The 12,694-nt window shown below is 35.1% G+C and overlaps 1 protein-coding gene across 1 annotated transcript in view; it reads left to right on the forward strand.

Moving 5' to 3' along the window:
* Positions 1–12,694, forward strand: part of AGMO (alkylglycerol monooxygenase) — a 186,469-nt gene that overhangs the window by 71,425 nt on the left and 102,350 nt on the right. The window contains exons 4-5 of the mRNA XM_090142729.1: positions 1,199–1,302; positions 6,624–6,719. Of these exons, the coding sequence (XP_089998855.1) occupies positions 1,199–1,302; positions 6,624–6,719 (200 nt within the window). The remainder of the gene's footprint in view (positions 1–1,198; positions 1,303–6,623; positions 6,720–12,694) is intronic.

The raw sequence follows: 12,694 nt of genomic DNA on the forward strand, positions 1-12,694 counted from the left end.
GATCATTCTGTGAGTGGTATTATAATATCTGCAAATGGCACTTTGATTACTTGGGTGAAACAATTCAGTGATGAAGGTACCACACAGCTGGTGGACAGCTAGTTAACTTGTAATTTCTGTAATCTGCTGAGGCTTTGAGTATGCTTCATCCCTTGGGATGTACGTGACCTTAAATTAGTTTCTGTGCTAAATAGGCATTATTTGATCTACATTAGCCACCCACTTTCTCATTTTGTTGTGATTAAGGTCTTCCTCTTTCTTTGTATCTTTATATCTGATGGCCGTGAATTTTTCTGGCTTTCTTTTCTGTTTGAAACCTCTCACTTAAGACTGTTTAGATATAAATATTCATTGTGAAGAGAGCATCCAAATTTGCACTAAATGAGAAAATGCCTTGAAATACAAATAGGATTTTGAAATATTTTTCTTCACAGTAGTACAACAGAGGTGTCACACTTTCAGAAAAAAAAACAAACAAACAACACCTGACCCTGTTTTTGCCCTTATTCCAGCAACATTTTTAACTGTAACACAAGAGAATTTTGACTGTCTTTTGACTGATTCCAGAATTTCCAACACTTTCCAGCAAGAAGCCATTTGTTTTTCCATTTGTGTAAAAAGAGTGGGCAGGCAATGGTGTTTTGTGGTCTGTGGTACAAGTGGATTTACGTGCTCCAGAAAAGCATAACAGCAGATGTTGGTTAAGTTGTTTAAAAACGAAGCATAAGATTTGTGGAACATTTTGTGTTTCCTTCTAGTGTTGAAAGTGTTGAATTATAACTTCGGTAAACAATGAAAGCTTTAAGACATAGTCAGTCCTTGTCCTTGTTAACCCCATGTAGGTCCTAATGAATCTCATGTTATCAGGAGACTTAGCTCAGGCTTTCTGAATGTTAAGCTCTCTTCTCATATCCCTTTCTGCCCCTCCAGTGATGACTTTTGTTCCTGCTATAGTCTCACTCTCATCGACACAAAAGTTACACTGACTTGTATCTGCTTATTGACATTTAACCCATCCTACTGAAGCTCACTCTGAACAATAGTTTTTATTACCTGCTATGCTATATTACACTATGTTATAATAGTAAAGTGCAAATTGGAGGATTAGTTGTATTTAGCTGAAGAAAAAAAGGGCATGGGACACAAGTATTACTTTATTCACTTGTACATACATCATTAAAAATTATCTGTTTTGCAGAGGTTAATATACTGTGGGCAGCGCACCAGGTACATCATAGTTCTGAAGATTACAACTTGTTCACAGCCCTGAGACAATCCTTTCTGCAGAGATACACCTCCTGGGTAAGTTGCACAGGATTTGACAAACAGTATCACCGTGATTTAGTAGAAGTGAAAATACAATGTTTATTTCCTTTAAAAGGAAAACATCAATTATTTAAGATACTTGGCTCTGAAAAGCAGAGAAGATGAAAGTGAAGAATCTGAAAGTCGTAAGGTTTAAAAAGTACATTCATCAGTGCTTTTAGAGCAAACTTGAAAAGAGATACAGTCGTTAAGAAGGCTAGCTCTTTTTAATATATTTATAATTTCCCAAGTAAAGATGATAGTTTTTAGTTTAGTTATTCATGCATAATTACATGGAAAAGTTAAGAGTATAATATAACCGCTCTAAAATTTGTCTGTGTAGCTGAATGAAGCAGAGAAAGAAACAAGTAAAGATTACTTTGGACACATGCAAACAGATTTATTTGTCTCTGCTAGTGACGTATGTGTCAGCGCTCAAAATCAAAGAAGTATGCCACCACTTTTACCTAGTTTTGTTTCAGGTAAAATTTCAATAATGAGTTCTGTACACATCAAATAGAAAATAAGACAATTACTCACAGATTTATAAACATATATTTTCAGATACATTCATAAATTCATTGAATGTACTATCCCACTTTTAGTTTTGGGCTCAGGGTAACTGCTGCTTTTCATCAGTTGCTTTCTTATATTCTCTTTTGAATGCTTTTTTTTTTTTTTTAACTTAGATTTTTTGTTTCTTTCTTTTTTTTTTTAAGATTATAATTTGAGAACTTGAACTATTTGCGTTAGATATTAAAGTAATGTTAAATATATATTATAAAATATATGAAAGCTGTGCTCCAGTGAGATGTAATACAGCTGGGTGGAAGAAACTTACAGACCTTTGGCAATTTCTATGACTAGCCTATGAGCAACTGGATTTATGCTCACATAACTGAATGTGGATTTAGCCATTTAGCCTGTTGTTCATAATTTTTTCACGAGCATACTATGAGATTAGTAGGTTCAAAAAAAAAAAAAAAAAAAAGGACAGGTTCTTTAGGAACTTGAGAAAGGGATACTATTTCTAAGTTTTTTCTTAAACTCTTTTCTATAAATTCATGTTAATTTTATTCATAAAATAGTCATCTGATGTTAGCAGCTATGCCTCAATTTTAAATGGCCATTAATGAACAACAGTGGAAATAACTGTCACAGCTCTGCTTCCTATATAAATACGGCCATGTTAAAGATTTAACCTTTGAACATATACCCATTGGGACCATATGTTCAAATACTTAACAAAAACAATAATTCAAAAGAGACAAAAAGCCTGTGTGTATACAGATGGGTGTGTGTATGAGCACTTTGTCTGCTTGCTTGATTCTGAGGATGATGCCTTTGAGAGCACAAAATATTCAGGCAGGCCAAGATGTCTGGTTTTCTTAGGTTCTGGAGACCATCCTCAGGACCACACTGGTATCACTTGGCAAATAACATGCTCATTTAACATTGATTTGCTTTGAGAAAAGGGAAAACAGTGTAGAAATCCATTTGTGTGCAGTGTTTTTTCCACCAAATATTTGATATTAACCAAAGCATTTTGTTGATATGAGGATTTTCCTCTCTCCAGAACTTCTGGGAGGTGGACTGGTTTTCTTTCTCCAAAGCCTTAATGTGCATGAACACAATTCCTGCTAATTCTTGCACTTCTGTTATTTTTGGACTGCCAGACTTTCCCAGAACCACATGGATGTATCTGCTTAGAAGTTGAAACTCAGTGAAATCTTTAGTTAATCTTTGAGAGTAGTCTGATGTCACTGAAACTGTACTGTTGAACGCAGTTTCCATCCAGTTCTGTGGGTGCTGTGAGAAAGTCGTGGTGGATGTTGTGGGATTGTGAGACTATTCTGTTGCCAGATCTGTATGTGTTTTAAGTTAAACATTGTAAGATAAATAAAACATGTAAGATAAATAAATCAGCATATCGATCTGTGTGGGTTGTGTTTGGGCTGATTGAAAAGATGTGAAATGAAAGAGAAGAGAAAAACATATTTTAAGTACAATTAGTGGCATGAGCTGTACTGACCTTGAAACTGAATGTCTGTCACTTCAAATCACTTGCACACAAAGCATTTCCATTTGTCCAGTGGAGAGGCTGTGGAGAAGCAGACATACTGGTAGACTGAGAAGTGGTTTTAAAGCCCATTTGGAGTGAAAAAGATGGAAAGAGTGTATATTAATTCTTAAGAAGACATCAGCAAGCTGATCTTGTGTACGATTTTTTGCAACTGATGAAATTCTTAGTTAAAGTGCAGTTGTGAAAGGAGAATGCACCATATGCAGCATGAAAAAATGTGTCTTAGTTCCTTGAGTACCAGTACTTAACTTTCATCCAACGGTAAGACTTTAATTTGAAATTTATATAAAGCTATCTAATCAATTCAGATCTAAAGGTTTGAGTTACACCTGATGCTTTAAAAGTGGTGGATATAATTTTAGAAAGGAAACAGGTAACTCTTTGTTCCACCACAGAATCTTTATTTCCTAATGAATTCTCACAAAAGTGTATCCTGTGTGAACTAGCTAGCTAGCTGGAGGTAATTTTCCTGTAGAGCATCAGAGCATTGCTGTGCACCATAGTCCATTTGCTTTTTGCTAGAAGATCAGCAGTTAGCCCCAGAGACAGGGCCTAGAGAGAGATGGACTCAGTGCTGGTCCTGTTCAGGAAACTCCGCCCTTCTACTAAACTTTAGGATATTCACATCTTTCCATTTCTTTGTGAAAGCATTTATAAGCTTTTACTTAGAATTAGAGACAGAAAGATAGAGAATGCCCAATTCAGAGAGCATTCAGCACTCTGGTGGACATACACTGTTCCAAAAACGCAAGTTCCTTAATTGTTGACATGCAGCTGTGATGCATGAATTCCTCTCTGCTTCCTCAGTGAGTGCATTTCCCAGGTTCACTGTGGCTCTCTCTCAATTTCTGTTGCTGAATTCACATGTGGGAAAAGATTTGAGTGTGACATTTTTCTGCAGTTTTGAACAGAAATTCCATCTCTGAGCCAGGAAAGCTTTTCTTCTGCAGATTAGTGAAAGCTGGTATGTTCCTAGGAAATGTTTTGATTTGGTGAATTGGTATTTTCAGTCAAGAACTTTTTTTCTTTTTGATGTTGATCTTGTTGCAGTGCAACCACAAATGGCAGACCTTTTTTAAATAAGAGAATTTCATCTCTGCATGGCTTCAGCTTTCAGAAATGATCATTCAAATCCTATTTCTATAAAATAAAGCTTGCATTGAAAGAAACATGAGGCAGGTAGAAAAGCATTCTCAATTTTACCTATTTATATGTTATTTTCTTCATCTCGCTATTTAGTATGAAAATCCCAGTACTCATTGTGAGAATTAGGTTACAAAATAAATGTGAAGATGATCCTTCCTTCCTCTCTGAGTTACCTGTAAATACCACCAGATTGCATCTGCAACTTTTAGGGGAAAAGCATATTATCTCTAACTCTGCTTTAAATCTTGCAATCACTTCCATGAATAATCTGAAAACCATCTGTTTTTTTCTTTTTTTCAATCAACTTCCTCTCTGTTCTTTTTTAAAAAAATTCCTGCTCTTATCATGCCATTAGACAGGTACAATCAATAATAAGAGAAAATTGCAGTAACCTTACTGGCCATGTGTCCTAGTCCTTCCTTGGCTTTACTGTAAGATTTTGAGAAAAAACATGCCAGCCCTCTGGCTGTCATGAGACAAATATCTCCCAATCTCTTTTCTTGGAGTTTACTGCACTTTTAGTAATTGAATACTAAGGGTGTCCAGGTTGCTGGTAGTCTGATCTGCTCTTAGTATTTAACTCTAAAAAATGTCTCATACCCATCTCAAAATTTCATATTTAAATGCTGCACCTCCATGATGACATTTACTAGCTCCCACCTTCAGTAAGAGTAGCTATGAATTTGTGTGAGTTTACTGAGATTGAGTGATTATTAGAAATTAAATGTGTAAAATATAAATTCTAAATATATTTTCTCTTTTTTGGTTTCAAAAATGTTGCACAAACACTTCAGTCTTCAAGTACTGATTAAAGCTAGATAATTGATGTTCTGTAAGTTCCAGAAGCTCTGTGCAGTCCTTCTATTAGCTTTGAATTTCTTTACATCTTGAAGAATAACTTCCACGGCACTTAAACAGGAACAATGTATGTATAGCTTGTGGGGCAGCTGTGATCCATGTTATCTGTGAATGTAGTTTTTGAAATTGCAGCTGTCCCAGCCCTAGCAGGTAATGCTGAAGCTCCTGTGATTTTGTGTTTTCTTTCCAGTGTTGAAGCCAGCAGACCAACCTGGAGTTATCCATTGGCTTGTAACACTGAGAAATTACTGTGGTGACTTTTGTGTCAGTCACATCACTGGATTGGAAGTGTGTTTGTTTCACACCCCCAGCTTGATGTCTTACCTACTGGGTAGACCTCTTGACAAAAACAGTAGGAATATCAGCGCTAAATATTATGCATTGTTTTTCTGCAGACCTAAGTTTAAGAAATTTGTTGCTCAGGAGGCCTATCATGGCTATCAAATTGCTTTCTCTGATAATTAAAGACTTTATTTTGTGAGAAGTAGAAAAGGAATTTGAATCTGTTTAGGGAAGAATTAACTTCTTAATTCAGCTGATGTAATGCAAAGTCAGGTAAAAGGGGAAAGAAAAAAAAGTAATTTTTACATGTCAAAGTATTGGAAGTCTTATCCTATTGCTCAGCCAGTGGAATGGTTGATTGATTGTACTGAGACTTTTCTCTGTTTATAAGAAACAGTCGTTTGCTGAAACTACTTCTGTGCCAGCCCATCTTTGTAATCCAGGAGTATATCCTGGTTTCAAGGGATATGCTGTGAGCAAGTTAGGGCAAGAATTTGTAATGAGTTTTGAAAGTGGAGTAAACTCTGCCTTACCGTTCTGGTGCTTGCATAGGGGATGGAAAAGCTACAGTGCTATAAATTCACACCTTGCTTACTCTGTGATAATTCTCCCCTAAAAGTAAAGCCTTTGTGTCAAGGATATGTTGCTGTCTACTATGTGTATTTCAGAGAATAAATGTATCATCTCAGGATTTCTGAATTCTTTACTTGATTTTACTGCTTGCTCACTTTATTGCTTTTGACAAATGACTTTCACAGCAATTTATATCTCACTCGCTATTCCTTGTCTAGTAGCAGTATAATAATCAGTATCTATTCTATCTAATGTCTACATTACAGAGGCATTTTAAGATGGAATTATCTTGTGCACTGCTTTGAGCTCCTGAGATAGTACTTCAATCTAAAATTGCGATGATATAATGATTAGTGTATTTTTTTTTTTTTTCCAGGTGTTCAACTTACCCATGGCTCTTTTCATTCCACCATCAGTGTTTGCTGTTCATCTGCAATTTAATCTACTTTACCAGTTTTGGATACATACAGAGGTAAACCCCTTTTTTTAAGCCATGCCTAAACAGTTAGCCTGGAGCAGTGTCCTGGAAATCCACTAGCAGCTGATTTATTGTGTAAGAAAAATCTTTGTCTGACTTCTTTAAGGAGAAACATCTGCTCATTTTTATTCCCTTTTCTGAATATATATTGCTAAGTTTATAAGATGCAATGAGGCCAGTTGGTCCCAATTAGATTAAAAAAAAAAAAAAAAAAAAGTAACTGGAGGAATCAAATTTTTTTTGAATTTTAATACTATATTTTCCTATTTTGCAGCTTATTAAAAAATTTCTGGCAGATAACTACATCTGATTTCATTTGTAAGATAAATATTACAGGGAAAAATATATTAAAAAAATAGTGCTTTGGATTGTTTGGAGTTGCAGTTGAAGTCAGATATTACTTCCATCTTAATGTATGTAGTTCTCAGATGAAAAGATTTTGTTTCCTGTTAGCTATTTGTTTATGACTGTTCTATTTATTTATTTTGTGAGTGCATTTGCAAAATCTATTTTACATACACATAAAATTAATAACCCACTGCAATTATTAAGTAGTTTCCCACATTTCTCAAGTCGTTGAACAGCCTTATGCCTTCTCCTGCACGCTACTTTTGCATGTTATGTCAGTAGCCTCTACTAGGCTACAGGCTAATTACCTCATTACCTCTACTATACTTTCACTCCCTTTATTACTCTGATGATTCAAATGCCTTTTTTCCTCTATTATGCCATCTATAGGACAGTTCACTTGCGAAACAATTTTATTCTATTTATTTGCTCTTTTAGGTGATCATGTTGGTTAAATTCCTGTTTTTATTTTATCTTTTCTGTGTGCTTGCCTAACAATATATAGATATATATGTAAACACCACAACCGTCAAAGAGAAGCTATTTACAGTAGCCCCATAGCAAACTTTTGTAATTGACATTTCAGTTCTTCTGGACAAATTTCTAAAAAAAATAATATATGTCTCAAGTTCTGCAACATCATGTGAATAGCAAAGATTTACAATAAATGTAACAAACTGTAACAAAACAAACCGGAACTGTAATAAACTCAAGTAAATGTTGTCAAAATGTTTTGAGCAAATATGATCCAACAGTTTGAAATTATAGCAAATAAATACTCTGAGTTTCATGGTAGCAGTTTCTTTGACCATGCCTTGGGATCTCCAAATTGGTTTTTAGGTGTTTTATTCCTAAAGAAAATATCATGTGGCTCATTTAGCTGTTCTCTTCTGCCTGAAGCTATTTGTTCCTTGGCTCAGAGATGTCTCTGGTGTTTAGCAGTAAGTCAATGAGTCTGAGCATTGGTGCCACAATGTATATCTAAAGTGAATTTCAGAGACTTATGAATCACCTACATCTCTCTAAAGTCCTAAATCCTTCATAGGACTTTAAAGCAATTTTTATATCATATGAGCCAAGTTTAGACAGTAGTCTAAACAGGAATGAATTTCACTCTCAATGAAAAGATGAGCACTTCTTACTGCTAAATTAGTGTGTCAGTAGGAAAGCAATGGATCTTTTATACAGATCCAGTTAGTCCAATCATAGATCTTTGCTTATTAACAAGATATATTCTTAGTGTTGATATTATTGAAATTGTAATGTGAATAATATCAGTTGAAATATGTTGAAGTCATGCTTTAAGGTAAAAAAGAACGTCAACATAGAAATAGGGTTACACCCTATTCTTCTGTTGAGAGTGAGGATCTAATGGCCAAGAGAATATAAAGGAGGGGAAACAGCAACAGTTACTGTAGACATGCAGGTTTAAACTAGCCAGTATTTTTGATGAAGTTAAACTGATTTTTAACTATTACACTCAATTTTGTTTGTTTTGTGACAATAGTTACAATTTAACTTTTTAGAGATCTTCCCTTTGTTTTTTCTTTTCTTTTTTTTTTTTCTAACATATTTTCCTGACTTTGTTCTAACAGTGTTAAAAAATATAAGTATATGAAAGTTTGCATCTAAGGGAAGGAAATTTACTTAAGTCTAGATTTCAGTTTGGGGAGTTTTTGTTGCTTAAAGAAATAGTTCAAATTGAATTTAATAATTAAAAGTGAGTCATTCTACTGTGCTGAAGCTTCGCATGCCATGTTTCAGCTTAGAGCAAAAGTTTGTAGCCTAAGTATGATCCCTGATATTTTCCCAAATTTTGCTTAAAATATGTTCAGTACCATTAAAAAAAAAATACTCAGAGAAGTTTCCTGTGTTATCAGTTTGGCATTCTTCAAGATTTGTTGTGTCAGTTTTTGTTTTGCTTTCCTACAGGCAGATTAGGGACAAACTGTTCTATTTTAACTCAAGTAGCTCATATATTCCTGCAGAGACGATCATAAAGATCGTCATGTACCCACTCTTTCTGTCTCAGAGTTCTCAATTGCCTGTATTCTAGGTATTAGCTAACTTTTCTCCTTTTATTTTAAATAAGTTCTCAATTTTACATATTGTAAATTTTACACAAGAATACACTATACCATTTTTTAGTAAGAATAAAAGATCTTTAGCACTGAAATCAGAGGGGGCTGGACGTGAGCCAGCAGTGTGCCCTTACAGCCCAAAAAGCCAACTGTATCCTGGGCTGTATCAAAACAAGTGTGGCCAGCAGGGCAAGGGAGATGATCTGTTCTATGCTGGTAAGACCTCACCTGGAATTCTGCAACCAAATGTGGAGTTCTCAGTACAAGACAGACATTGACCTGTTGGAGCAAGTCCAGAGAAGGGTCATAAAAATGATCCAAGTAATGGAACACTTCTCCTCCAATGACAAGCTGAAAGAACTGGGGCTGTTCAGTCTGGAGAAAAGAAGGCTTTGGGGAGACCTGACTGCAGCCTGTCCATATCTAAAGGGAAGGCTGTAAGAAGGAAGGGGACAGACTCTTTAGCAGGGTCTGTTGTCACAAGACAAGGGGAAATGGTTTCAAACTAAAAAAGGCAAGATTTGGATTGTATATTAAAAATAAATAAATAAAAATAAAAAAGGTTTTTACAATAAGTTTTGTGAGGCACTGGAACAGGTTGCCCAATGAGGTGATGTATGCCATCCCAGAGACATTCAGGGTCAGACTGAACAGGGCTCTGAACAACCTGATTTAGCTGTAGGTGTTCCTGCTCAGTGCAAGAGAGTAGAACGAGACCTCTAAAGGTCCCTTCCAACTCAAACGATTCAATAATTCTAGATACAAGTAAGGCACTACTGTAGTTATTAAGGAAGTAAAGGTTCTCCAAGGGTGAAAACACAACTGTGTCATTTAGATAAGTTATGCATTTTTCTTTGGTATATTCAGCAGTTGGAACAATTCCTGCTGTCTGAAGTTCACTTTTTTTTTCAGTACTTCTGTATGTTATCACACTGTCTAAATTGCAATCTGAAATATGACTAATTTTCCGAAGACTTTTTTAAAATCTCAGAATAACACCTAATAGTATTGAAATAATTGTAATCATTGCTTATTTAGATGACAAAAAATATAAGTGAATCTGTAATGGTGCATAAAATCAGGATCCCAGTAAATCAAGGGAAAACAGTTTTTGGTTCAGTCCAGTCCAATTTAGGCCAATGGAATGAATCAGTCAGTAGATGTGGCCTTAAATGGGCAGGGCGAAATGTTTCTATGAGTAGACCATAAAGGAAGTTCAAAAATAAATAAATAACTAAAATAATATTTTGGTTAAAAAGCACTAAAAATCTAATTTTTCAAAAGCCACAAAATGTTTCAGGACTGTTACTGACAGACAGAAATATTCAATTTCAGTTTATTTTCACAGGTGATTTTGAAGGTCTATGGCTTATTTTAAACTATATCCTTCCGTTATGCATTTATAACAACCAATAAGTTAGGTGCATTTATAACCTGATAAACAGCTGTGAAAAAACAGAAATTAGTTTCTGTAGGTTTAGCTGTAATTTTTATGAGATGTCAGATTGTATTTGGAAAATATCAACTGAATCAGTCCCTTTTGGTAGTAATTGTGGAGGCAGATTATTGCTTGCCTGTTTGATCTTCGAAATGCATTAGTTTCTGTTTAATTTTCTAATTTGGGGAAAGACCGTAATCTGTGCCTTTTACCATACTCACAGAAGTCAGACTTCTTAAAGCACCTCTTTTTCCCTTCTCTAAGTCTTCCTGCATCATCAAAGCAGATAAAGGTGATACACTCCAATTAACAAGGAATAACATGGCTGAAAGCAGCAGGAAAGGACTGAGAAACAATTTAGCAGCACCTTGTGCAGGCTGGCAAAAAGGAAATTAATCTAGACATAGTCCAAAACGTGTGTTTATATCAGAAAACAATGATTCAGTAAAGCTGAAACTTGCTATGGAAGTATGCGAAGTATGCTGTATTAAATGCCAGCTCCACCCCCAAATTCACAACCATGAGACAGAGGAAAGCAAAGAGAGAATGATTTCAGTAAGATGCTCCTGTACTGTGTGCAGGTTAAAGCTTGACTTTCTTTAGCTTTGACTTATGTTCCATTTTCTTTAATTAAAAAAATCAAAGAAAGATAGAAATTGTGGAGACTTCATTCTTTCATAACAGGGCATTCTGTTTCTGGCCATGCAAAGCACATTAGCTGTCGGTACAGGTGAGTTGTTGTGGCTCAGTCCTGAAGTCCTTAAGTCCATCATCTCTTACCTAGAAAGACAGCCATGTTCAGAAACAATCTTCAATGGATTTTGAAATACAGGCACAAATTCAATGAGGAAATTAAACAAGCATGTTAAAGAACAAAGTAAAATTAAGTAAAATACATACAAATGCATATAGCTCTTTAAGCAGCAATACATTTGTGAATACCAAATCAATATCAAGATATGTTCTTTTAGATCTGGTGGACTTAGATGTCTCTTCAAGCAGAAACTATTTAAGAGAAATGTCCAGTGGGTGACAGTTAGAAGAATTATAAATTCTTTAGGACAATGTGATAAATAAGTGACAGCATTAAACAACAAATAAGATATTCAAGAGGATAAAGAGCAATGGTCTTAAACTGAAAGAAAATTTAGATTAGATATTTTTACTTAAAGGTTGGTAAGGTGGTAAGCTGGTGCAGGCTGCCTACAGAAGCTGTGGATCCTCCATCCCTGGAGGTGTTCAAAGCCAGGTTGGGTGGGGCCTTGGGTGGCCTGGTCTGGTGGGTGGCAACTCTGCCAAGGCAGGGGGTTGGAACTGAGTGGGCTTTATGGTCACTTCCAACACGAGCCATTCAGGGATGCTATTTTTCTGTACACACTTATTATATTCTATATTCAGGACCCAACCAGTGAGACTGATACTTTATTTTCTTCCATATTTCATTTTTACATTTTCTTATGCCATCATTTTGCACATAGTATGCTCCAGTCTCTCTTAAATAAGAAAGGAATGCAGAAGCAAACAAGTGTAAAAAGGGTTATTTAAAGTATTTTCAATAGATTAGAAGTTTTAAAGCAGCTTAGAAATCTGTATCTTAAAACTGAAAATGAGATTTTGTATTAAAAAAGCTTTCCAAAAAAATTAGTTGACAGTAATTGTGTTTGAGATTTGCAGTGGGAAAAGGATTCTCTTGTCTTTTGTGGTTGTTTTGTTGAATGGGAGGAAGATTTTGGTAATAAAATAAACTATTTAGTAGTGTGTGAAATTGAGATGATCTGGTAGGTTTAAAAATAATAATGCTATAAGTTTGCAAAGGCATACATTTGTGCTTAATTTATTGTATTGTAAATAGCTCCTATAAGGTCAGTGAGTAATGAAACAAATTTAATGTGTAGAAAATTTTGTGAATGTTTTTTGTATATGACTGTACTGGCTCACAGTGGAAACCAAGAGCGATTAACTAATATTGCTCCCTCACCAAGATGAAAACAGAGTGTGTTGTTGGTTTTTTTTGTTTTTGTTCTTTTTTTTAAAGAAACAATGTTGTCAGTAAAAGGTAAAATCAGTAATAATCTAATGCATTCAGTATAATTGTGAAATTG

Source organism: Phasianus colchicus, chromosome 6, assembly GCF_987193195.1.
Source record: "Phasianus colchicus chromosome 6, bPhaCol1.hap1.1, whole genome shotgun sequence".
NCBI classification, from domain to species: domain Eukaryota; kingdom Metazoa; phylum Chordata; class Aves; order Galliformes; family Phasianidae; genus Phasianus; species Phasianus colchicus.